This window comes from Notolepis coatsorum (genome assembly GCF_963971535.1).
Source record: "Notolepis coatsorum genome assembly, chromosome: 18".
In the NCBI taxonomy this organism is placed as follows: domain Eukaryota; kingdom Metazoa; phylum Chordata; class Actinopteri; order Aulopiformes; family Paralepididae; genus Notolepis; species Notolepis coatsorum.
In genome coordinates this window covers 39,339,079-39,366,497 of record NC_140182.1, presented here as the reverse complement: position 1 = coordinate 39,366,497, position 27,419 = coordinate 39,339,079, and the positions used below count along the sequence as shown (strand labels likewise).

Below are 27,419 nucleotides of genomic sequence, written 5' to 3'. Positions count from 1 at the left end.
ATGCAGTAGACTTGTCTGCATGAAGAGACCGGAGCCTGTGTCTTTTTGCCGTTGTTCCAAAGTGTAAATCACAAAAAGTGCCGCAAATTCCCCCCAAACCGAGTGTCTCTCGTCTTCCTGGCTAGGATGGTGAAGAAAGCACAGAATGAATCACCAGCGGAGCCCTGTCACTCAAGAATAAAAAAAAAAATTAAAATAAAATAAAATAAAAACACATCACAGAATGTACTAAAGCTACACATGACTTCCTTCACTCCTTGGCACTCCTTAATTAAAAAAGAAGCAGAAGAGGAGAAAAAGAAGATGGTAGAAAGAGGAAGCCAGCCTGTGGTTGGGAATGGCTGCCGGTTCGAGTGCGCTCCGCCCAGAAAAGCCAGGAAGTCGCCAGACAGATGGAGACCAGCGGCGCCGCGGACAGACGGGTGGTCGCTGTCCTTTTCTCTTTTTCACGTGTCCGTTTTGTCCGTCTGTGGATGGAGGGCTTGTTGTGATGACGATGACCCACGACTGTTCGGGCTGTTCTTTGGATGGAGTGATGGTTTGTTTCTCCCACAGTAGAGGCACGAGGAGGAGCCAAGGCTTTGGGGCGGAGGGGGTGGGGGTTGTGCGGCCCGGGGAGGTCTCAGTGTCTCATCTGGCCCATCTGGTAGTTCTCTCTGGGCTGGCGGTGGTGTCTCTGCGGCTGGGCCTGTCGCTGGGGCTGCCGCTGAGGCTGCCTCTGGCCCCCGTGCCCCTGGGCCTGGGCCTGCACCTGGGAGTTAGCCTGCTGCTGGGCTCGCCGCCTCTTCAAGGTGCCTGTCGGGAGGAGGAGAAGATGTGAGCTCAGCCTGGCATCTCACAGACGGATATATATGTAGAGATTGAATCACGTCTCGTTTCACAAACGCATCTCAGTTTAATTCAGTGCTGCGAGCTCAATTCCCCCCGACCCTAGCGGTCCATACTTTGCATGGTGACGGCTGGACTCACCTGGCAGTGGTTTAGGTGGGGGCAGCTTAGGGTTGCTGCTGGGGGTGTGCACACTACAGATCTTAATGAAGCCGGCCATCAGCATGATCAGGGCGATGCCCATCAACAGCACCGCCCACCAATGGGCCTAGAGGGGTGGAGGAAACACAATATCACTACCGCAGATTCATATAACACAATATCACTACAGCAGAATCATATAACACAATATCACTACAGCAGAATCATATAACATAATATTACTACAGCAGAATCATATAACACAATATCACTACAGCAGAATCATATAACACAATATCACTACAGCAGAATCATATAACACAATATCACTACAGCAGAATCATATTACACAATATCACTACAGCAGAATCATATAACAAAATATCACTACAGCAGAATCATATAACACAATATCACTACCGCAGAATCATATAACACAATATCACTACAGCAGAATCATATAACAAAATATCACTACAGCAGAATCATATAACACAATATCACTACCGCAGAATCATATAACACAATAGCACTACAGCAGAATCATATACCAGAATATCACTACAGTAGATTCATATAACACAATATCACTACAGCAGAATCATATAACACAATATCACTGCAGCAGAATCATATAACACAATATCACTACAGCAGAATCATATAACACAATATCACTGCAGCAGAATCATATAACACAATATCACTGCAGCAGAATCATATAACACAATATCACTGCAGCAGAATCATATAACACAATATCACTACAGCAGAATCATATAACACAATATCACTGCAGCAGAATCATATAACACAATATCACTGCAGCAGAATCATATAACACAATATCACTACACCACTATCATATAACACAATATCACTACACTAGAATCATATAACAGTAACAGAATATCACTACAGCAGAATCATATAACAGAATATCACTACCGCAGAATCATATAACACAATATCACTACACTAGAATCATATAACAGAATATCACTACCGCAGAATCATATAACAGAATATCACTACACTAGAATCATATAACAGAATATCACTACACCACTTATAACAGAATATCACTACACCAGTCATATAACAACAGAATATCACTACACCAGTCATATAACAACAGAATATCACTACACCATGATCATATAACACAGAGGCTAAAATAAGAAATGAAAGATATGGCTGAAGCTCCACATCTAAGTGGAGTCAGACATAGACACGCACCACGATCCACTCTGCGATGTTCTCGTAGAGCTCAGGGTTGAAGATGGCCTTCTTTAGCCTGGCCAGAGGCCCGTCTGCGTCCACCAGGCGGCACTTCATGAACACGTCGCAGTAGCCCTTGAAGTCGTTGCAGGGCGAGCCGGCCGGCAGGGTGGTCACCTTCTTATTGAAGAAGCGAGCCAGACCCTCAGACCCCGTGCTGCTGCACGTGTTGGGGTTCACTGTGAGGGAGAGAGTCACACAGACCGTCAACATAGCCAGCACAGACAACCACCAAAACATAATATTATACATATACATACATCTCTCTAAATATATTCTATGTCAGGATATGCCTGCCAGGTGGGGTTAAGAACGTTGAGTGGAGATGTAGATAGTGAGAGGAGCAAGGTTTGCACACAGTGTAGAAACCATTGAAAACATTGAAATTTAATGCTGCAGCTTTTGAAATTAAGACCATAGCAGACTCAACCACATTCAATAAGAATGTCATTTGAAGTTTTAGGTATGATTTAGACTCCACTCCATCATTTAATTTAAATTTGTTATTTGTTCCGCTCATGGTAATGCACAGTTCCAGAATTTAATAATTTTTTTTTTGAAAACGTGTTTTGTGATCAAAGCACCTCAATTTGCACATTCCATGACCGAAAAGCAGCAGGGAGAAGAAAATCTTATTGAGACTGCCACTTACTCAAAACATAAATAAACAATAGAAATAGATGGTCCGTTACTTACATTTCAAACTAGAATGGGTGCTCATTGGAGCACATATGTCCCCAAGCTAGTGAGTCATAAATAGTTCCCTCCAATGAATGAAGAATGTAGGACATTCATGTACTCATACGTTTTATGTTGTCTCTTGTGGTGTTTTGATTCTAAACTAGAGTCCCTCGTTGGAATTGATCGTTTTAAAGAAAAGATTGGACACTTGGTAACTTTTACACACTGCAACTTTCTGCGCCAAAGCAGGCTAATCGGCCCTATAGTTTGGGAGACATTACGCAGATTCACACACATCCACACGGAGACACTACTGAAGGCATAATGTCCTCAGATAGGCGGCCATAACTACGTCTGCGCATCATGGAATATCCTGAGCAGCATAACTACACCGGGGCGCTCCCACGTCACACATTCACAGTCTGAGCGACACCCTGGGAAGTGAGCTCCTGGTGGAACAGACTCACTCTTCTCCATGCAGCACACGTGGCACAGCTCCGTCTCGTCCGTGCCCTCCTGGCTGGCGCAGGTGCAGACCTCCAGCCCGTACTTCTCACAGATGGATCCGGAGCAGCCCTGAGGAAGACAGACAGGGGGGTTCAGACACTAGAACACCATGTAACATCTCCCGTCTCTCTTTCTTCATCTTTCTCTTCCGTTAAACTGTTATGCTACCAGCTGTTATGCTACCTGGCTAGCTAGCGAGCTGTACCCAGCATGCCGTTCAGCGGTGTAACAGTTAATATGGTCCCCTCTCAATACACTACACAGTGTAGTTGCTGGTAAAAACAAGGGAAAATATATATTTTTATGATTTAGTTCTAACAGAGGGAGCCTGCCGGTCTCTCACTCACCCCGTTGAGGCAGACTTGAGTCTCTCCGTGGCAGGCGGTGAAGTTGGCCTTGGGCTCAGACGTGGGGCACTGGGCGGTGTTGCCGTTGCACATGCCCTGGTGAGCGCACTCGGACTCCTCGCGACACTTCTCGTTACGACCCTTGTAGGAGCATTCTGCTGTGCAGCAAGGGCCCTGGCTGGGACTGTGGGGACAGAACGACAAGAGACGTCTCAGTGAAGAGGAGTACAAAGAGACTAACACTACACTCTAATGCGAATCCTCCTCAATATAATACTGCGACCAGCAGCCGGCCACAGGTTTCGCCCTAGGGAAATTGGAATTGGGCATAGAGTTTAAATGTGTGTGTGAAGGTGTGTGTATTTGTGTGCGTGTGTGTGAAAGTGTGTTTGTGTGTGAGTGAAGGTGTGTTCGTGTGTGAGGCGTGTTCGTGCCAATTGGCTAAAGGGGGCGTGGCCTATCATGTGTGGGTGAAAGTGTGTTTGTGTGTGAGAAATTGTGTTTGTAGCAATTGGCTAAAGGGGCGTGGTAATGGGAGTGGCCTATCGTGTGTAGGGATGCCCCCCGAAACCCGGTTCTAAACCGGAACCGGTACTAAATTAGAAAAAAGTATTGATAAGCTCCGACGTTATCGGTACTGCTATCGGTAGTCTAGGAGCGGATTAGCTACAGAGCTAACAGAGTGTACCATCCATCTGCGACGCAACGGTGGCAGCAACAGTGGACACGGAGTAATGTTAACGGTATTCTAGGAGCGGATTAGCTATGGAGCTAACAGAGTGTACCATCTATCTGTGACGCAACGGTAGCAGCAACACTGGAAATGGAGTAACGTTAATGTAACTTATGTCGAGTTCATACTACACTACACGTATGAACTCGACATAACGTTAACGTTACTCCGTTTCCATGAAGTGTTTAATTAGCAGCAATCTGTTGTTGAAAATGTAACGTTAAACCGGAAACGGAAATGAGAGGACAGGAAGCCGTCATGAAATCGTTGTAGTCATATTGTAGTCTTTTAGTCTTATTAACTAAATAAAAAGCAGCAGCACTATTGGATAACTGAGTCATGTTTGCTATGTATTTCTTTCTTTAGGGGAGTAGGACATTTGTTTCACAGTTTTAGCATGATGTTTTATAGATGGCTAGGTTAAACACAGGTTTTTGTTTTTAAGAGGGGGGGGTTTGATTTGATTGAAGTTTATTTCAAATATGCAACACAACAAACAAACATTAAGTACAGATATAGCCTTAAGCCGTTCAAATAATAAATGTATAATTTTTTTTAAATAATAATAATCTAAAAGAACCGATAAGAGTATCGATAAAGTACCGAACCGTTAAGCAGTATCGATAAGAGTAGTAAATCCTAACGATACCCATCCCTAATCGTGTGTGTGTGGGTGAAGGTGTGTTTGTGTGTGAGAAGTTGTGTTCGTGCCAATTGGCTAAAGGGGGCGTGGCAATGGGAGTGTCGTGCAAGTGTGTGTGTGAGCGTCAGCAGCAGTGTGTGCGTCTTCCTCGATTTGTGATTCCTTTTCAAATCAGAGTTGATCAGAGTTCATGTTACTCACCTGCAGACTTTGTTGGGCTTTAGTTTACACTTCATGTTGTCAGGCTGGTTGGCATCATAACAACACTGGTCCCTACACTGGTCACTGTAGCCACAGTCACACTCCTCTCCTGGCTCCACCAGGCCATTACCACAGATAGGCTGGCCAGACTCTGAGAAAGAAAGAGAGAGAGAGACACACACACACATACACATCAAACACTGTAGGTAAAAACAACACCATGTAGGACAGAGAGCAAAATGATTCAAAGACAATCTGTGAAACCAAACAAATGGCAAAGAAAGAAAGACTCTGAGCGAGGAGCCAAGCATCACAAAGGACTTCAGAGGACATCTGGAAGACACCCCATGGGACACACCTACTAGTACTGTCCAAAAGGGACAGAGATGTCAAATTAAAAACTCTTTCCCACTGGGTGCTGGAGGAGCATACATGTAATTTGCTCTCTCCAGCATCAACTCTCCAACGACAGCAGTGGGAGAGAAAGAATCAAAGCATCTGAACTGGCCGTGACGACGGGGACCAGGAGACATGGATACTGACAGATCGCTGCTCTGCTACAGCTAGTGCTGCTACTTCACTCCACCTTTGACATAGGTTGTCAAAAGTTTGTCAACCCTAGCTCATGGAATGATCTCCAACAGTCCTTAAAGCTTGAGATTCTCCCCTCTGTTGCAGAGTTTAAAACCTTGAACTCCAAGTTGTATGCGTTTTAATTAGGGCTGTCAGTTTATTGCGTTAATTAGAATAATTAATTACACAGCTAATTATCACGTTATTAAAATTAATGCAAAATTAATTAAAAAATAATTTAAAAAAAATATATATTTTTTTTTATAAATCTCATTCATTCCATAAGAACGTAGAATAAACATTTACAGATTTTTTTTTTTTTTTTTTTTTTTTTTTTTTTAATGGTCCATTTGCTATCTGATTCTATGGACATCTATGGATCTCAGGGAATGTATTCCCAGTAACAGAAATACTGTGTCTGTTACTAGGCTTGAGTAAATTGTAATGAACCAAATGAGAATATCAATACAATTTTTTTTTATCGTTGACTGTGAATAACACCATGCTAAAATTGACCAGACCTGAATTTTTTTTAGGTCTGGTGTAAAAACCTCTGTGTGTAATGAGATGCCATCTGGGGCGTTCTTGAAATATGATTTGAAATATGATTATAGAATATAGAATAGCAGGCCTAAAATGGGTATGCGATTAAAATGCGATTAATTAGATTAATTAATTACAAATCCTGTAATTAATTAGATACATTTGTTTTATCGCCCGACAGCACTAGTTTTAATTTATTTGTTATCCTTACTTTTTGCCTCATCTTGTTATCATTTTATATGTTCTTTTGTGTGCTTATTTCTGTTTGTACACTCGACATGACTGTAAATGAGGGAAACCTCAGTTGCCTTTAGAGTTAAAATAAAGGTTTGAACAAATGAAAGAAGATTATTAAAAGTAAAACAGTACTCAAGTACTTAGTTACTTTCTAACAAAGATTAATATAATGTTGTGCATGCTCCAACCTACATTCAACGAGTACTCCTTTGGGGGCGTGGTCTGGATAGTTTTGAGTCCATGGCTTGAAGAGGGCTCATTTTTAACCCGTTAAGCCCTAGCCATATTTTCGGAAGATTCACCTAAAAGTACATACTCAAGTAAATGGAAGATTGCTCCACTTCTACAAGGGCTATTTGCATGTTCTTGGTATCTAAGGACATCTATGGATCTCACGGAATGTATTTTCAGTGTCAGAAATATTGTGTCTGTTACTATGCTTGAGTAAATTGTAGTGATCCAAAGGAGAATATAGATCATTATTAAGTTTATTTTCCATCTTTATTTGCCATCCGGACACATGCCATTTTAAATATGAATATAGACTATAGAATAGCAGGCCTATAAATGACCTTATTATGGCCAAGTCATACATCTATGCATCGGCCCACATCTCCTCTTTCCAATGGCAGAGTTAAATATTGATTTAGTACCACCAGGCACCCGTTACAGGGCAGCAAAGACGGTGAGTGAAATCTACTGTAAGTTTTGTATAATGTAGTCAAGTTAGACCGCGCTCACAAGTTCTCACACTGGGTGCTGTAATCCCATAAAGTTCAGTATATCAAAGCAGGGTAGCCGGACCAGCACTCACAGGTCCAATGTTTTTTATTGGCAGCCTGAATCAAAAGCAGACATGTTTCGGACAATGTCCTTCATCAGTGGTATGGCTAGCACTGGAAATGCATTCAAGGTGATGGTTAAATACACCTGGCAGGTAAATGACACAGCAGGAAATGACATCACAACGCAGGTGTGCCTATGCAATATGACTAAATGAATGACCTATCAAATAGAGTCCAATCATAATTTATACATATGTATAGATATATCTATATCTATCATCAATAAATATTTATAAACAATACAATACAAAACAAAACAAAACAAAATTACCAGAAACTTGATAACATATAGCATGCCCTTTAATTTATAGGGCTAATTGAGCCACTTTACTTAATTGAATTAATTTATTTCAAATTATCCATTGGGCATCTTTGTGAATCATGCCTCTAGTTTGGCAACAAACAACATCTTTAATCAGACCAGAAATAACAATGTGGGAGTAAGGAGGTTAAAGGAAACAGGTTAAGACGTTTTCTTCATTCATTCCTTTAGGTTCGATACAATTGAACAGGTGGATATAATAACATTCACGTTGCAGCAGCAGCTTGTGTCTGTCTCCACCTCGCGCTGGCCTGAGTACTAACTCTAGTCCCATATATTTGAGGTCGTTGACGGTATGCTTACACTTAGAGAAATGTCGAGCTACCGATGACTTGACATCTAAATTCCTCACAGCACATTTGTGTTCACTTATTCTTGATTTAAAGGCTCTCGTTGTTTTGCCCACATAGGAAAAATTACAAGGACATTTTAGCAAATACACCAGATTGGACGAATTACACGTAATCCGTCCTTTGACTGGGATATTTTTCCCCGTTTTTGGATGTGCGTAAAATTGATCTTTAATCATACCCTGGCACTGAACACAGGATTGGCAGGGAAAATTTCCATCTGGGATGTTGGACATAAAATGAGAAGGTTTCTTTAAGGGCAAATCAGTTTTGACTAGGAGATTAGATAAATTCGCTTGTCTCTTGTAAAAATAGTTAGGCGAATGCTGAAACGCTGTCCCTATGAGAGGGTCGGACTGCAGAATATGCCAATGTTTATTGACAATACTCCGCGTGTCTCTCGTAATAGGGCTGTAAGTAGACACGAAAGATACTTTGTCAGGTTTATCTTCTTTCTTTCTGGGGGTAAACAACGTGGCCCTGTCGATATGCTTGGTTTTATTAAAGGCTTTTAGTGTCAAATCAGCACTATATCCTCTCTCGTGGAAACTGCCACGGAGTACCTTTGCTTGTGCAATAAATGTATCGTCAGTATCACATATTCTCTTATAGCGAAGTATTTGGCTATAAGGAAGACTGTTCTTCAAGGCTGGGGTGTGATAACTAGAATAATGCAAGAACGAGTTACGATCCGTCTCCTTTTTAAAAACCTCTGTGTGTAATGAGATGCCATCTGGGGCGTTCTTGATCAGAACATCGAGGAAGGGTAAATCATACATATCAAACTTTAATGTAAACTTTATCGTTCTTCTACAGGAGTTCAGGTACTCAAGGAAGGCAAAAAGTTCGGATGATGAACCAGACCAAATAAAAAACAGATCGTCAATATAGCGCATATACGATTTGACACATTTCTCAAACGGGTTATTATTAAAGATATGATCCACTTCATATTTGGACATATAAAGATTGGCTAGGTTCACAGCGGCTGGAGAGCCCATGCTGAGGCCTCTGTTTTGTAAATAGTATTTATCTTGGAATCTAAAATAATTTCTAGTTAGAACTAGATCGGTTAAACAAACCAGCGCTTCTGTAGGGGGGAGTAATACTTCCCTCGAGTTTAAATAAAAACTCAGCGCGTCCAGCGCATCTGCATGTGGAATGCTGGGGTAAAGGCTGACTACATCTATGGTAACTAGTAAGTCTGTAGGACTAATGTTGCAGGACGAGAGCCTGTTCAAAAAAGTAGTAGTATCCTTCAAGTAACCACGCTGAGAAGAGGCCAAATCCTTAATATGCGCATCAATGAACTGAGAGATTTTTTCTGTGGCAGAGCCAATACCGGAAACAATAGGTCTACCAGGAGGGTTAATCATATCCTTATGGATTTTAGGTAAAGTGTAAATAATAGGAGTAACCGGGTACTCTACGAACATAAACTTAAATTCATTTTCTGTAATTGCCTCAGACAATCTCAGGCTTTTAAGGACTGTTTTGATTTCCGTAGAAAATCTGAACACAGGGTCTGAATTTAGAAGGGTATATACCTCAATCTCATTCAATTGTCTGTTTATCTCAGATATATACGAGCTCTTGTTTTGGAGCACGATACCAGACCCCTTGTCAGCTTTTCTAAAAATTAAATCATCCTTCTTCATGAGCTCCTTCAGTGCTGCAGACTCCGATTCAAGTAAATTTGGATAAAGATGGGCTTTGTGACTACCGTCAACGACCTCAAATATATGGGACTAGAGTTAGTACTCAGGCCAGCGCGAGGTGGAGACACAAGCTGCTGCTGCAACGTGAATGTTATTATATCCACCTGTTCAATTGTATCGAACCTAAAGGAATGAATGAAGAAGACGTCTTAACCTGTTTCCTTTAACCTCCTTACTCCCACATTGTTATTTCTGGTCTGATTAAAGATGTTGTTTGTTGCCAAACTAGAGGCATGATTCACAAAGATGCCCAATGGATAATTTGAAATAAATTAATTCAATTAAGTAAAGTGGCTCAATTAGCCCTATAAATTAAATTAAATTAAATTAAAGAAATATCTACAGCAAGAATTCTGGGTCTCAATGAATCCAAAATGTCAATGTGGTTAGAAGTGGTGGAGAGAATAAAAGCTAGCTTATAATGGTAGTGTCTGGTTAGGTGCGAGGGATAGTGGAGGTACTTCTCAAGGTGGGGTCCGGGAGGGGGGGGTTCGAGCTGGAGCATATGTGTGTAGGTTTTTTAGATAACAGGTATTAGGGGTATATCTTATATAAGACAATTAACTAAAATGTGATCTCATTGGATGTGCCCTGACAATTAATGCTTGTATATCTTATCGTGTGTTGTCATGTTTGTTTATGTGTTTGTTTAAAAAATAATACAAAAATAAAATACAAAAAAAAAAGGAATGAATGAAGAAAACGTCTTAACCCGTTTCCTTTAACCTCCTTACTCCCACATTGTTATTTCTGGTCTGATTAAAGATGTTGTTTGTTGCCAAACTAGAGGCATGATTCACAAAGATGCCCAATGGATCATTTGAAATTAATTAATTCAATTAAGTAAAGTGGCTCAATTAGCCCTATAAATTAAAAGGGCATGCTATATGTTATCAAGTTTCTGGTAATTTTGTTTTGTATTGTATTGTTTATAAATATTTATTGATGATAGATATAGATATATCTATACATATGTATAAATTATGATTGGACTCTATTTGATAGGTCATTCATTTAGTCATATTGCATAGGCACACCTGCGTTGTGATGTCATTTCCTGCTGTCATTTACCTGCCAGGTGTATTTAACCATCACCTTGAATGCATTTCCAGTGCTAGCCATACCACTGATGAAGGACATTGTCCGAAACATGTCTGCTTTTGATTCAGGCTGCCAATAAAACCTGTGAGTGCTGGTCCGGCTACCCTGCTTTGATATACTGAAGTTTTGTATAATGATAATGTCCATAGCTCCGCCATTTCCCCCCCCTAGACATTCACGGAAAGGTAAAGAAACTACCGTACTTTTCGCACTATAAGCCGCACCCGACTATAAGCCGCAGCAGCTAAATTGAACGATGTGTACATATATAAGCCGCACTGGAATATAAGCCGCAGGTGTTTTAATGTTTAATTACCATATGTAATTAGCATTGGGACACAATACTGTCGGACAAATAACAAGAATTAACTCATTTACAAGTTGTATTAAGTTTAGCAAATAAGGGAACAGATAAATAACATTTCAATGCAGTTAAAAAAGCAATATTTAGATTTTTACATTTTCGGGTTTGGTCACGTCGAGTCACATATAAGCCGCACCGTTATATAAGCCGCAGGGTCGAAAAATGGGGGGAAAAGCCGCGGCTTATAGTCCAAAAAGTACGGTATATGTTGTATTTTATGGCAAAAACGTTGAGGTTTGTTCGACCCGTGAGATATAATCACGATTTTCACGTCAATATTTTTTTTTCACGTCAAGCGGCTGCAGCTTTGACTGCGGCTGGTGTGAGCTGGGTAGTGTCGTTTTATGAAATTTCATACAGTCCATCAAAAGCCCTCGGCCTCCTCTTAGGACTACAACGATTTCATGACGGCGTCATGTCTTCGCGTCTAAATCATCCGTTTTCCGATGCAATGCGCAGAGATTAAGCTCATATTTCGCTAATAACACTTAAAATCATTGGTAAACATATGAATATATACACTTTGACTGCCGTTAGGGTCTTTACTCTCGACTACATTTTAAAAAGAAACGCATCACTTTTGTGTATTGATCTATTTGTGACTTTAAATAAATCTTGGCCCGGTACAGGTTAATGGTATCAACATGGATGATATCAGTTATGAGAGGTTGAGTCCAGAATTACTGCTTTACTGTAAATAAAAAGATCTCACAATACTCTCGCAAATACTTAAAAAGAATGACTCACTGGATGTCGCACTAGAGCACCATCATGTAATTTATCCAATCAGGTGCATAGTTACCACGTGGGGAAATGGGAAGCAGTTTACAATCAACATGTAAACAACAACATTCATTTTGGACCCTCGTATTTTTTTATGATAAATTCATTAATCAATAAAGCTCTGTGGATATATATATATATATATATACAGGGATTAAAGCAAAAAAAATCTCTTGACTGAACTTTTTTTCAGGCCAAGTCATATTCTTATTTTAACCTCCACTGTATATATATTTTTAATAGCGTTAGCGTTTTAAGGGAACTAGATTATTTTGAACATCTTTTCTATTGCCAGTTTGCTTTTACGTAATATCAATGCTGTTGTCAATTCATTAAATAAAACTGATACTTTGCAAGGGTTGACTCTGACTTTGTCATACAAATAAAAAGAATCTACATACTGTAACTTTTCAGTGCACATTTCTATTTACAGTACATTGTGACAACTGAACAAGCTTATGACTTGAACAAGGAACTAAACAAGGGAAAGAGTGCTTTAATGGGAACACAATTTTCTTTTTGGCTTACCAGCCAAGGTGGCTGGTAGATTTAAAAAACTACCAGCCAGTCAGATTTTTTACCAGCCAAAAATGATAAATAGCTTTTTAGTATATCACCATGTGTTATTATTACTATATAATACTCTCATATGCAATTTTCAATTAATATAATAAACAACATAAGGAATATTAGCATCATTTTGAGTGGACTGAAGGAATGAGTCAGCGTTAATTGTTTGAAATACAGATAATTTATTAAAACATATATATATTTAGTGTAGGGCTGTCCCAAATACCATTTTACATTTACAGGCTTTGAATACTCCTTGGTGTTTCCGAACGCGTATTCGAATACTCTCAAAAACACTATTAAAAACAATAAGATTAACATTTCATAATTAACCAATCAATCACAAATCATAAGTGTTGGCTACCATTCTGTTCTATCCAGTAGCAACCCGAGACGTCAAGTCAAATTGTGTTGGCAACATGCATTCTGATCACCGTTGTACTACCAGTATGCTTGTGCGTGTATTAGGGCTGACCCCTATTAATCGATTAGTCGAGTAATCGGTCGAAAGGAGCCGTAGTCGACTGGCCAACCTCTTAGTCGAATATAATAAAAATAAAAAATATATATATATATTTTTATTTTTTTATCATTCTTTCCAAAAGAAAAGAGGCCTAGAAGCGTGGCTAACGCTAATGGCACGCATACCAGAGGCTAACTGCCCACGAAAACAGGCACAGAGGCGCGTCTCTACAATTCGTAGCCGCATTTCTGCAGACCCCTCTCTGATTGGTTGAGCTCCATTTCTGTAGACCCCTCTCTGATTGGTTGAGCGAAGCCCCTCTCTGATTGGAAATGTACTATCAGATTCGCTTATAACGTTATTTCGCGGTTTATTCATAACGTTATGCACATTTCACAACACAGCCAGCTGTCAGAAACTGTACATTGTAACGTTGTTATTTCGCGGCCTGCCCATTTGATGTTCCCAAATCATATTCAGAAAGTATCACAGAGACTTCTATTGACCAAGGAATTAGTTATTATTAGTAAGACACATTTCCGTAGCAATTGAACACCAGACTCTTTCTCTTAAGGCATTAACTGGGTTAATTAATATAAATGTTATATTGTTTTTTTTTTTTTTATTGGTCTTTTTCCCCCTCCATTTTCCTCCGATTTTCTCCCATCCCAATGTTAGTCGTATGCCAATTCCCAGTCCCTTCCTGGTCGCTGCGCTTTACCCCCCACAGTCAGATCATTTGGGAGAGTGGAGGCTACCACGTGCTTCCTCCGACACACGTCCAGCCAATCACCGCTTCTTTTCACCTGGCAGCGCGGATTCTCATTGAGAGGGCGTAGCGTGTGGGAGGACCACACTATCCCCCTCACGTCCAATCCGCGCTTAGCAGGCGCCCCGACCGAACTGTAGGAGTCGCTGTTTACAACGACCCGGACCCACCCCGCCAGCTTCTCCCACCCTCTGATACAGCCAATTGTATCAGTGCAGACGGCCAGCCAAGCTGGTGACAACCCCGGAGCTGTGAGCTGGATTCGAACAGGCGAACCAAGCTCACAGCTCCGGGGCTGGTGACGAACGCAATCTCCGCTCGACCACCTAACCGCCTTATAAATGTTATATTGTAACTGTCTAGTTACACATTGGTTCCGAAACATGTATGTTCCAGGCTGCAATTAAAACTTTGAATCTGAGAGAGCTCTGGTCAGCGAAGCCGGCGAGCGATTATTATTGGTTTTTAATGACAAACCAATTACATAATCCTATCCAACATATGTGTAAAGGCACACACAACATATTCCAGTTAACGGTATATTTTTTTAATGATTCGTTATGGCGTAATCAATACTTCCATGCGTATCGCGACCTCCATGTTTTGGGGCTATTCATCAGAAAACTCGGCTCCGGGATTCGGCTCCCATCCGTCGGGCAACAACTGTGGGTTTTCAGCCTCTCTCTCTGGAGCTTAACGGAGTTTCGACTCCTGGCTAGAGGAGCTTGTCGCGGCTCATGCGCGCGCTCGGCCAATCAGAGAGGGGTCTGCAGAAATGGCCTCAACCAATCAGAGAGGGGTCTGCAGAAATGCGGCTACGAATTGTAGAGACGCCACAGAGGCACTGAAAGAGGATTTCACCCATCTAATGAACACACTAGACAAATATCAAGATGTATCCATCAGTGGACCAATTGCATGCTTTTGCAAAGCACAAGAAGCCTTCAGTCGACTCCTTCAGACATTAAGCACCCCCACAGCCCAAATGGAATGATAAAAAAGTTTATTAAAAAAAAAAAAAAAAAAAAGTTTTAAAATATTATATATTTTTTTCATTTTTTTTGTCGACCAATAGTCGAATAACGGCAAATTTTGGCCAATCCTAGTCGACCATCCAAATCCTTAGTCGGGGACAGCCCTAGCATGTATAGACAATTGTGTGTACGTACATTCACGCGGGGAACCGATCTTTTTCGTTTAAAAAAAAGTGTATGTGTTTTAGACTTCGCTCTTTTATTTTGAAACCCCCCGACCGGAAGTAATATTGTTGTTATCGCTAGCTAGCGGAAGAGTCGTCCGGTTCTGTGCTTTTGAGCTAACCCTAGTTAAGCTAGCTAATATTTGTCTTCCTTTGACTTGTTGAAAATGTCTAGAAGTTGAGACGCATGTACCGTAATTTTCGGACTATAAGGCGCACCTGAATATAAGCCGCAGCAGCTAAATTGAATGATGTGTACATATATAAGCCGCACTGGACTATAAACTGAAGGTGTTTTAATGTTTAATTACCATATGTAAGGGTTCGTGCACAGAGGGGATTGTCGGGAAAGAGATGGATGTTTGAGGAAGCTCCCATTTATTAACATTTCAACAAACAAGTTGCATATTTGCATAACGTATTCAAGTGTTACCATTTAGTGCAATAGTAGCTACAGAACATGTACTGTGCTATGTAGCTGTAAAAATCCATAGATTAGCCGCACCGTTATATAAGCCGCAGGGTCGGAAAATGGGAAATAAAAGGCTCGGCTTATAGTCCGAAAATTACAGTAGTACCTACTTACTGGTCACAGGAGTCTTCAATAACGTTTGGATGGTAATCAATTTTGTCAATACATTTGTTGAAACAAGATATTTGTTGGCAGACGACTCCTTATAAACACTGCTATCTAACGTTAGCAAGCTAAGCGTGCATAGCTCGACCTGGCTGTGTAACATTGTAACTTGTGTTCCGCTGGGAAAGACCGTTCATCACTGCATACAATTTGAAGTAAGAAGTGCACTCCTCTCATGCTACAAACGGACGCCACGTATAGAAGCGACTGCTGACACAGAAGCTATTTCTTTTTAAATTTGTAATTTTCTTTTTATTCTCTTTTTCCCCCTTCTTTTCCATTTCTCTCCCATCTCAATGTTAGTCGTTATGCCAATTCCCAATCCCCTTCCTGGTCGTTGCGCACTCTACCCCCTACCGTCGGTCCGGGAGGGCGGAGACTATCACATGCTTCCTCCGACACATGTGTACCCAGCCCACCGCTTCTTTTCACCTGGCAGCGCGGACTTTCACTGCGAGAGTGTATCGTGTGGAAGGTCACACTACCTCTCCTAGATCCTTCCCTTGCTGTGCAGGCGCCTCGACCGAACTGTAGGAGTCGCTGTTTACAACGACCAGGACCCACCCTCGCCGGGTTTCCCACCCGCTAACACTGCCAATTGTGTTAGTATGGATGGTTGGCCAACCCGGAAGCACCACAGCTGGATTCGATCCCACTGTCTCTGTGGTGGTAGACAGATGCTTAGTCCGCTGCGCTACCCGGCCGCACCAGAAGCTATTTCTTTTATGAAAATTCAGAAAGTTGGCTCCCAATTTTTGTACACGCCAGGGTGGCGAGTAGCCTCCGTAATTTACCAGCCAAAGAGTAAATCTACACGCCATTGGCCCTTGGCGGGTGCTTATTTTGTTCCCATCTACAAATCATATTATACCAGGTAGCCAATTGACGGAAAATCCGTCATGACTCCGAATCAAATTGACGGAAATCTGTCTCAAGACGGAGGCTTTAATCCCTGTATATACATACACACACACACAGTATATATATATATAAATTATTACTCGACAGAAGAGTTTTATCTATACACCTATAATTGAAAAAAAATTGTGGTGGGACTCGATACATCTTTTTTATCGAATTAATTCGAGACTTTATGGTTATAATTAATCTAAATTAATCACATTTTAATCGCATATAAATATTTGATGCGAAAAGCAAAATGTTTCAATTCAAATGGATTTTGGTATACGAATGAATCAATGAATATACATTATACATACGTTTAAGCAGCAAAATCATGTATTAGCTACTACACAGACCAACAGATCAATGCAATTTTTAACAAAGTGCAGCAATTTTAGGAATAATATATATATATATAGCGCAAAGGACCTTTTGTAAACTCAGGCACTTTCGAGGTAAAAGTAAAACGCAGTACTTTCAAGTACATTCCAGAACAGTTGACCATTGAAAAAAATAATCTTGATTGATCTCAATTTCTCTTATTTTTTCAGTATTCTGTATGAACAAACCAGACTAAGAAAAAAAGTTATTTGAGATTTATTATAGTTTATACTTATAGCACATGCATGAGTCTGGTCTCCTTTGAAAGGCAACATTCTTACACAATAAAGAAAAATCATCATGCGATTAAATGCATTAATTTTAACTTGTAATTCTTTCTGTAGTTAATTAACTCATTGGACACCACGCATTAGCCTCATCCTGTAGTAGCTACCGCCATCGCTGTAAACGGTGGGAGTCGCTCACCTTGTTTGCAGGGCTATAACTATTTAAACATTATAGCTATATATGCAATACTATGGCCCATTTGACATCGATTATCTATCGTTCAAGATGTGAAAAAGGAATATTTTTTCCATCCATACTTTCTCGTTTTATACCGTGGTGAATATAAGTATGGTTTTAGAGTGGTCTCTGGGGTAATTCCTGGGAGGCTAGTAATAGCCTGCGACGCATATTATACTTAATCCATGGCATTTCGTCCCTATACACGCTACAATAAAAAATTCAAATGCATATGATCGGTATATTATGTTCCATCATGCATGCATGAAAGGGGGGGGGGGGTCGTTTCTGATTAATTGATCGTCAATAACAGCATTCGTTAGTACAACAGCATACGCTGATCAGGGCGATGGCAATGAAAAAAATGCACAACCAAGCTGAAATTGACGTTAAATTGCTCTTACCTGTGGCCGATGATATTCCAAAAAGAATATTCCAATTATTTGATTGCCATCTGCTAGATCGTATGTCCATTTGGCCCACGCCATAACCCCCCACAGCATAATGAATCCGGCGTCCCGAAAGCGATTCAATGCGATCTGGGGTGAATATCTTGATCCACGTTACAAGAAAACTCCGCCCGGATAACTTTCAATGATGCACAGCCACATACACAGAGTCAGAAAGGAAGTACGATATCGGCCGCATACCACCAGGCAGCGGTATCGGACCGTTGCGATCTCAGACACATTGCCACACAGTACCACAGCCTTCCAGGATGAGCGAATAAAAGATATAACGATCATAATAACGAGTATACTCGTTGTTGGCGTCCAACGATTGGCGGGCTATAAGGAGTATACTCGTCGATGGCGGGGAATGAGTTAATCGCAATTAATGCGATAAAGTCCCAGCCCTCAAACAAAATATAATCTCAATTACAGTAGCTAGTGTAATTGTAATTAGTTACTTTTCATCGATGGATAACAGTTAGGATCACACACCGAGGTCACGGACACACAGAAACACAAAACATACCGACAAAACAGTTGCCCCTCTTCTTCTCCAGTACTTGGCTGATGTTACGCACGCTGCAGACGGAGAACTTGTTGTTGTTCAGCTTGTCTCCTGACGTGGCTCTAGCATACATTATGTAGTTTCCTTTCTCCTTCTTGTCCTGGCTTTTAGATTCCCCCGGGGTGCACTCAGAACCAGAGTCATGCTGAGAGAGAGAGATGAGCGTGAGGGAGATAGAAAGAGAGGTAAATAAGAGAGAGGAGTGTGAGGTAGATAGAAAGAGAGGTAAATAAAGAGAGTGTGAGGTAGATAGAAAGAGAGGTAAATAAGAGAGAGAGGAGTGTGAGGTAGATAGAAAGAGGTAGATAAAGAGAGAGGAGCGTGAGGTAGATAGAAAGAGAGGTAAATAAAGAGTGTGAGGTAGATAGAAAGAGAGGTAGATAAAGAAGAGAGAGGAGCGTGAGGTAGATAGAAAGAGGTAAATAAGAGAGAGGAGCGTGAGGTAGATAGAAAGAGGTAAATAAGAGAGCGTGAGGTAGATAGAAAGAGGTAGATAAGAGAGGAGCGTGAGGTAGATAAAGAGAGAAAGAAGGAGCGTGAGGTAGATAGAAAGAGGTAGATAAAGAGAGAGAAGGGGTTTCGTTTATTTGACAAAAGCACGAGAGGAGGTAGTCAAGTCAAGAGTTTATTCATCACATACATACCAGGGCATACAGTGAAATGCAGTTGGCCATGCCCGCTACGATTGTGCAATAAAACAATGATAATAAGATAACTAGAATAGACATGATAAATAGACATGTTTTTTTTTTTTATTATCTTTCTTGCCCTCCTTTTTCCCGATTTTTCTCCCCATCCCACCCTTCCTGGTTGTTGCGTACTTTCCCCTACTGTTGGTCCGGGAGACCGGAGACTGTCACATGCTTTCCTCCGACGCATGTGCAGCCTGGGGCAGGCCAACCTGGCCGCGCAGGTTCTCACCGGGGAGAGTGTAGCGTGTGGGAGGCCACACTATCTCTCCTTAGTTCCAACCCTTGCTGAGCAGGCGCCCCGACCGAACTGTAGGGGTCGCTGTCCACAATGCCCAGGACCCACCCTTCAGTGTGAGAGGCCAGCCAAGCTGATAGCAACGCCGGGAGCTGGATTCGAACAGGCGAATCCAGTGTCTCCCGGTGTTGGTGACGAACGTAATCTCCGTGCGCCACCTGCCCCCCCACATAAATAGACATGTTAAGAAATCACTTAGAGGCACTGGATCCTATGTACACTCCTATACAATGTGCAGTTTTATACTTGCTGTTACTAACTATACTATGCACCAATCACAACAAGTTCTTAGAGAGAGAGAGAGATAGAGAGCAAGTGAGGTGTAGAGAGAGATATATATAGATAAGAGGTAGAGAGAGCAAGCAAGGTGTAGAGAGAGGTAGAGAATGACAAATCAGAAGACGGATGAAAGGAATAAACTAAGTCTCGACTTCTCCCTCCCTCCCTCCCCCCCTCCCCACACACCCACCCACACGGTGTGTCTATACGGTGTAATCTAACCAGAACTCACCGGCGAGCCGAAGTTGTGTCCCACTTCATGAGCGAAGGTGATGTGAGAGACCTTGGGGGGAACGTGGGAGGCGTAGTTCTGGACGGTGATGATGCCGGTGTTCAGAGACTTCTTCTTACCATCAGAATACAACTTGCTCTTCTCACAGATGCCCCCCGAGCTCCCTGTGAAGGAACGACACAAGTCACGACCAAAACCCTCCCGTCGGTGTAAAATGGGAACCGATATAGATTTCCAAGCGGGGAAACAAATAAAAAGGTAAGCTACAATCACTGTGTGTGACACAACGCCTTATTTTAAAAGGTACAATGGGCCTCATTCATGTTTGTTGTTTGTATAGACCTATTTGTGTGTGAAACACAGCTGCACTAACCTAATTACTTCGGTTTAATCAACCTTGTGGACACGGGGTCCAAATATTTACATACCATGTGTTGTTGCATTGATAATGTACCCGTTTATTGCCATGCATGTTTTCCACGGCACAAAAGGTTTCAATAAAAACGCATTGCATTCAGGAATGCAGCACGTAAACATAGTTACATTTTCACTTCACTTCAGCGCACCATTAACACTTTGAGTGCCAGCGACGAGATTTATCGTTAGTTCATGCCGACCGTTGAGTGCCAGCGACGATAAATCTCGCTTTTTTTTTTATTAACGATTTGAATTCATATTTCATCAATCTAGTCTCATGTTAGTGCTGCAAATTCTCTCTGAGCTCCAATGGGAAAATACCGCCCCCTATCGTCTCTCCCTGTTGTACTGCAGCCATTTGGAATGGATTGCATGAAACACATGGGGGGGGGGGGGTGTAATCCAGCTTCCTCATTTTACTTCTCAGGCAAGTCATCCGAGAGGATCGGATTCATTGCAGAGCCCCAAAACAGCGTGGAATAAATATTTCCAGTAATCAATAAACAGATCAATAAACGCGATCGATATTTGGAATGGCGATCAGGAATTGGAATAATCTTTTTGGAGAATATCTGATCTGAGGTAAGGAATCTATTTTACCAGTCTTAGGATAATCAGAACTTTTTTCACAGAGATTTCAACGTGTGCCCCCATCTCCCTGTCTCCGGCTGTCTCGGAGCGATGACGGTGTGTTGAACGTCCCGTGATTAAGACGGGGAGGACGCAACCCTCTTTGCGTCGCCCCTGTGCCTCAAATAGATTCGCTATCAGCTCTATCTTTAATCTTTCAAAATGTTCAGTTGCTATCGCTATCAGCTCTATCTTTAATTTTTCAAAATGTTCAGTTGCTATTGCATGCACTCATCTGTGTTTCACTACACACATGAGTGCATGCTTACCAACTGTTAGTCTGCAACACTACTATCACCGACATCTAAGAAGGGAGATCCCCCCTTGAATGGCCCTTCTAAGGTTTCTCTCCTCCACATTGCCTGTGGAGCATTTTTACCCTATTGTTAGGTTTTAGTGAGTTTTTCCTTACCTTCGCGTGGGGTATGTATGTCTGGGAGTGCTTGCATTCATTCATTTATTTGCATTTATTTTAAATGTGTTGGACCTTATGGTGTCCTTGTTTTGTTCTTGACTTATTGTTATGTTTCTTCTTGACTTGTTTAAAGAAGACGTGTCCGGCCCATGGGGACATTAACGTGTGTCGTCGTGCCTTACAAATAAATTTGATTTGATTTGCCCCATGTGTGTGTGTGCGTGTGTGTGTGTGTGCTGATCAGGAAATGAGAGAATAGATTTTTCAGCTCGCTTCTCTAGCGTGCATAAGTACACATATACTATCGATAATCTAGCGTTTATTTGAAAACGATTCATAAATAGGCAGAAAAATTACAACTTTGTGTATTCCAGAATATTCCAGTAAAGGGCGATTATCACAGAATCTTTATATTTTCCTGAAACTTAAAAAAAACGAGTTTTTCAAAATGGTATAAAACGGAAATTAACCGATTAAAAAACAATCCGTTTCGACAATGTTGACTACAAACAAGTCATTGATAAGCGACGGCCAGATTAGACACATAGCCATAATTTAAGACATAGTTTATGCGTTTGCAAATATGAGAGCTCTATCATTGAAGTGGACGCTGGCATATGGAGCCTTTTAGCGCTCCGCATGGCTGGCTCTCAAAGTGTTAAAACAGTCCTAATGTAAATAGATATAATTAGGATGGGATTGTAATTAAATATGTCAAACGGAATCTAAATTTGTCTGGAACAACATCCTGAATAAATGACTGTACATTATGCTGGAAGTTAAGTGTTTACTTTACTCTCCTTTGGGGAAAAGACAGAATATGAAATGCATATATAGAGATGGGTCATCTAAATGGAATGGGTTCTTTCTAGGGATGTCTGATATTATCGGCCTATCGATATTGGCATAAAAATGTGATATCGGAAAATATCTGTATCGGTTTTTATTTTTACATTTATTTAACCTTTATTTACCCAGGCAAGCAAGTAAGAACAAATTATTATTTTATTTATTGTCAAAGTATGCATAATGTTGTGTTAATTACACGATGATATATGTAATGTTAATTACCTGAAATTATTCCGTTTTGGGGGGGGGGGGGGGGGGGACCTGCATATATCGGTATCGGTTGATATCGGTATCGGAAATTAAGAGTAGGACAATATCGGTATCGGTAAAAAAGCCAATATCGAGCATCCCTAGTTATTTCCTAATAAGCAAACGACATTGCAGATCCAGTGAAAACGTATTCACATCATCTAAACAAGCCGCCTCAAGAAAGCCCATCGTTATGTTCACACATGTTCTTGAAATATAGTAACATTGATAAGGTGGAGATGGTAGAGACCTACAAGTTCCTTGGAGTTCACCTGAACAACAAATGAGGCTGGTCGGACAACACAGAGGCCGTCTACAGCAAGGGACAGAGCAGGCTGTTCTTCCTGAGGAGACTCAGGTCCTTCAACGTGTGTATGAATGAATGAATGATCATTACATTTATATAGCGCTTTTCTAGACACTCAAAGCGCTCCCGACAATGTAGGGTGGAAATTGTCTCCTTCACCACCACTGGTAGCACCCAACCTTGGGCTACGCAGGCTCAATGGCTGCCATACACTGGCACCAGGCACACATCACACTACACAATGGCTGAACGGCTCAGGAGACAGGGATTGATATCAGCCTTCTGCAGTCGTTTTACCAGTCTGTAGTAGCCAGCATCCTCGTTTTTTCTGTTGTATGCTGGGGGGGGGGGGGGGGGGGGGGGGCTACATCAACTCAAGGGAGACCAACAAACTGAACAAGCTGGTGAGGAAGGCTAGCACTGTGGTGGGAGTCAAGCTGGTCAAACTAGAGGTGGTGGCAGAGAGGAGGATGAGAAGGAAGCTGGCTGCTATCCTGGATAACCCATCCCACCCCCTCTATGAGGAGCTAGCCAAGATGAGAAGCATGTTCATCCACAGACCTATACCCCTGGAGAACCCATCCCACCCCCTCTATGAGGAGCTCGCCAAGACGAGGAGCATGTTCACCCACAGACCTATACCCCTGGAGAACTAACGGCGGCAGAACTTGAGAACTATTAGGAATGTCTGAATCCTGACCACTAAGTGTGTCTGACTGTTAACCACCAAAACATGCACGGACTAGAACGTATATTATGCCAGTTAGGGTACAGACCCTCACCTGCACCTTGTGTCTACCGTTTATTTTAGTAGTATATTACTAAACTATTACTATTACCCTGCCCATACATGTACCTCACCCCCATGCTGCTATGACACCTGAATTTCCCCAAGGGGATCAATAAAGGAATATCTCATCTAATTTACATAAATATATATATTCACGCAGAGGCACAGTACAAGAAGGGCCAGAGCCGACTCTACTTCCTCAGAAGGCTGAGATCCTTCAATGTCTGTACAAGGATGTTGAGGATGTTCTATGAGTCGTGGTGGCGGGCGCCTTCTTGTACGCTGTGACCTGCTGGGGCAGCGGACTGAGAGCAGGGGACACAAACATGCTGGATAAGCTGGTCAGGAAGGCCAGTAGCGTGGTTGGGGTGGAGCTGGACTCCCTAGCGAGGGTGGCGGAGAGGAGGAGCCTTGCTAAGCTCCAGGCCATCAGGGAAAACCCATCCCACCCACTATACAGACTTGGCTGACAGGAGGAGCATGTTCAGTGCCAGGCTCACACTACCTAAATGCAGCACTGAACGGCACAGGAAGTCCTTCATTCCAACAGCCATCAGACTATACAATGCATCACTGTACCTCACTGCATCACTGAGCACAGAGTGACAGTTACCATGTTAGTTTTTAAACAGCACTGTGCAATATTACACCTACTGTAGACCTCAGTATATTTTTACTGTATTTATTTACATTTCTATTCTATTTTATTCTACTCTTATCTTAGGCAACTTGATTTGATTTGTTTTGTTATTCTTATTTGTGACCTGTTCTGTCTAAATGTTTAAATGTTGAGCGATTTGCAGTGTAAAATTTCCCTCGGGATAATAAAAGTATTTCTATTCTATAAATAAATAAAATGCCATGGTGCTTATGTAAACCACTGTTTTGTTCTGTCTGGGAGAAGATCTGAACAAATCCGCTCACGTCACACTTGATAAATTATCTTTGTTTCCCCCCCCATCTGGCACCTAATGGCCCGGATATCAACACTACTGGACGGATGGAAGTGGTCGTTCCTCACCTGCAGGCGCGCCCACCCAGGCCAGGCCGAGCACCCCGTCGTCAAAGTCCCGGTCGGTGAAGACGTAGGCCAGGCAGTAGTCGTCGTGGTTCTGCTCCGAGTTCAGCTCCAGGAACTTCTCCACCCCGATGTTGGCGAAGCGGAACGGGTTGGATCGGTCTCTCTCGTCGCTGGTGGTGTTGATCTGCACGGGCGAATTCATAGCCAATTCATAGCAGATTCATAGCCAATTCATGGACAAGATAAGTTATATACATACACACTATGTAGTATGTTACTATCCTTATACTACTACCTATCATGCTAATATGTCAATACTACTATGCACTCAAGTGTAACACACAAGTTCGACACTGTTTGACAAACAATACCACTTAGCCTTAGCTGCCAGAGTTGTACCCTTCCTGCTGACTTGTAAGGCGCTTTGCATAAAAGCATCAGCTAAAACATTAAATGTAAATGTGCAACTATGTGTGACCCGGCACGGTCTAAGTCGGATTGTGCCGGCAATTAACATTCCTCACAAAAGCCGAAAACTTCACACGATTCAGAAAAAAGGTCAAAATAGAAATAGACATTTTTGAGTGCTTTGAAATGTTCTCCGTTTCGTTATTTGCAAAACTTAAATACAACTTGTAAATGTGTTAATTATTGTTAGATCGTCAGACAGTATGTATTCTGACGCACTGGAAAGAACTACATTCGCCTCGGAGTGGTGTGGTTAAATACTCCGGAGGGAGACGCGCAGATATTACAGCTAATTTCCATTCCGAGACAACTGACTCAGTAGGCTACTTTGTTGGCGGTGTGAAACATTAATATCTTTGGAACCGTTTGATCTGAATCAGGCATAAAAGCCTGACTGGCAGTGCACATAGATTAAGTCCAGGAGCGTGTGCTCCTCAAATCAGACTGAATGGCTCATAACGGCGCTGTCTCTCTCTCCCTCTCAAGTAGCCAAAAATTACATTATAAAAACTAACTGGATAGTTGATTTAACTTCATTAGCTGAAATATTCTAAAGTCATTAAGTCTGCTATAAGCGTAGTATAACAAAGCAGGGTAGCCGGACCAGCACTCACAGGTTCAATGTTTTTTTAATTGGCAGCCTGAATCAAAGCAGACATGTTTCGGACTAATGTCCTTCTTCAGTGGTATGGCTAGCACTGGAAATGAATTCAAGGTGATGATTATATACACCTGGCAGGTAAATGACACGGCAGGAAATGACATCACAACGCAGGTGTGCCTATGCAATATGACTAAATGAATGACCTATCAAAATAGAGTACAATCATAATTTATACATATGTATAGATATATCTATATCTATCATCAATAAATTTATAAACAATACAATACAAAACGAAACAAAATTACCAGAAACTTGATAACATATAGCATGCCCTTTCATTTATAGGGCTAATTGAGCCACTTTACTTGAATTGAATTAATTGATTTCAAATTATCCATAGGGCATCTAGTTTGGCAACAAACAACATCTTTAATCAGACCAGAAATAACAATGTGGGAGTAAGGAGGTTAAAGGAAACAGGTTAAGACGTTCTCTTCATTCATACCTTTAGGTTCGATACAATGCTATAAGCGTAAATGTGTTTGTGTGTGCGTGCAAGAGCGCCTGTCCATCTCTGGTCTTTGGAAAGTTTGATAGTGGAGTTTGAAGTCTGCTATAAGTGTAAATGTGTGTGTGTGTGTATTATTCGTGCACCGCATAACTCTGGGAATCCCCGGAGGCATGACGCATTCACTGGTAAGGTTAGGTGCGGAAAAGTGACCATATCTCCAGGGACGCGGCAAGTGGGGGTGTGGCGGGGGCTGCAGCACCCCCTGCTGGCGGAGAGTGTAACTGCAACTGCAAGGTTGTTTTGGCTTTTATTCCATTGTAACCGAGGCTACTCAATGTCACAGAGCGGAGCGGCACTGCAGATTTACCCTACTCTTGGAATTCATTGCCAGATCCTCATAGGGGCGCTGTCTCGATAATGCAGTGTTATTAACAGCGTGTAGCCGACGCATGAACCGGTTGGGATTCGAATAGACGCGGCCTGGAAGCGTCAACACGGAACTGGAAATCCGTTGGTAAAAAAATTGCCTGGAATAGTTTTGAGACGCTGAATTCGCAGTAAAGGAATATATCTGCGGTTTCCCTGGCGTGAACAAGCCAGGAGAACTATCCGAGCCCCCGGGAGGGTGGTCGAAGACCTTTTGCATGTCGGCGATCATGTATGCGGGGAACGAATTGCTGAGGGAGGGCGCAACAGGTGGGGTAAGCTGGGCTGTGATGTATGCATCAAAACGGTTACATTGTTTGTCTCGCACGCTCCGCAGAGCTGAGCGTGAGAGCGCGGAGTTGGGCAGTGGTCTCCTCTAGTGAACGAGAGTGTTGGTTTACCAGAGTGGTAAACCTATGACGTTATTATTATATCACTTATCTCAGCACCCCCTCATAACACGTTTCAGACCCTGTTGAACTATCGCTCTGACTCAATAGTATCCATCTGCAGAACGTCAGCCCCAGCACTCTCAGGCCCCACGCTGAATGTGATTTGACCAAAGCAGAGTATACATACAGACAGTGGAGCTGTTTGCAGATAGCAAGCATTTTCACTTGTCGCGTGGTG

General features: G+C 41.9%; 1 protein-coding gene across 2 annotated transcripts in view; it reads right to left on the bottom strand.

Moving 5' to 3' along the window:
* Positions 1-622: 622 nt before the first annotated feature.
* The window catches only part of LOC311245528 (disintegrin and metalloproteinase domain-containing protein 10-like), a gene marked incomplete at its 3' end in the record, with an annotated part of 49,066 nt that continues 22,269 nt past the window's right edge, over positions 623-27,419 (bottom strand). For both annotated transcript variants that reach the window (XM_084335400.1, XM_084335401.1), the window contains exons 8-16: positions 24,778-24,961; positions 20,100-20,263; positions 18,563-18,746; positions 5,363-5,513; positions 3,786-3,969; positions 3,399-3,507; positions 2,209-2,429; positions 970-1,096; positions 623-795 (exon numbers count right to left, since the gene is read on the bottom strand). In XM_084335400.1, the coding sequence (XP_084191526.1) occupies positions 623-795; positions 970-1,096; positions 2,209-2,429; positions 3,399-3,507; positions 3,786-3,969; positions 5,363-5,513; positions 18,563-18,746; positions 20,100-20,263; positions 24,778-24,961 (1,497 nt within the window). The remainder of the gene's footprint in view (positions 796-969; positions 1,097-2,208; positions 2,430-3,398; positions 3,508-3,785; positions 3,970-5,362; positions 5,514-18,562; positions 18,747-20,099; positions 20,264-24,777; positions 24,962-27,419) is intronic.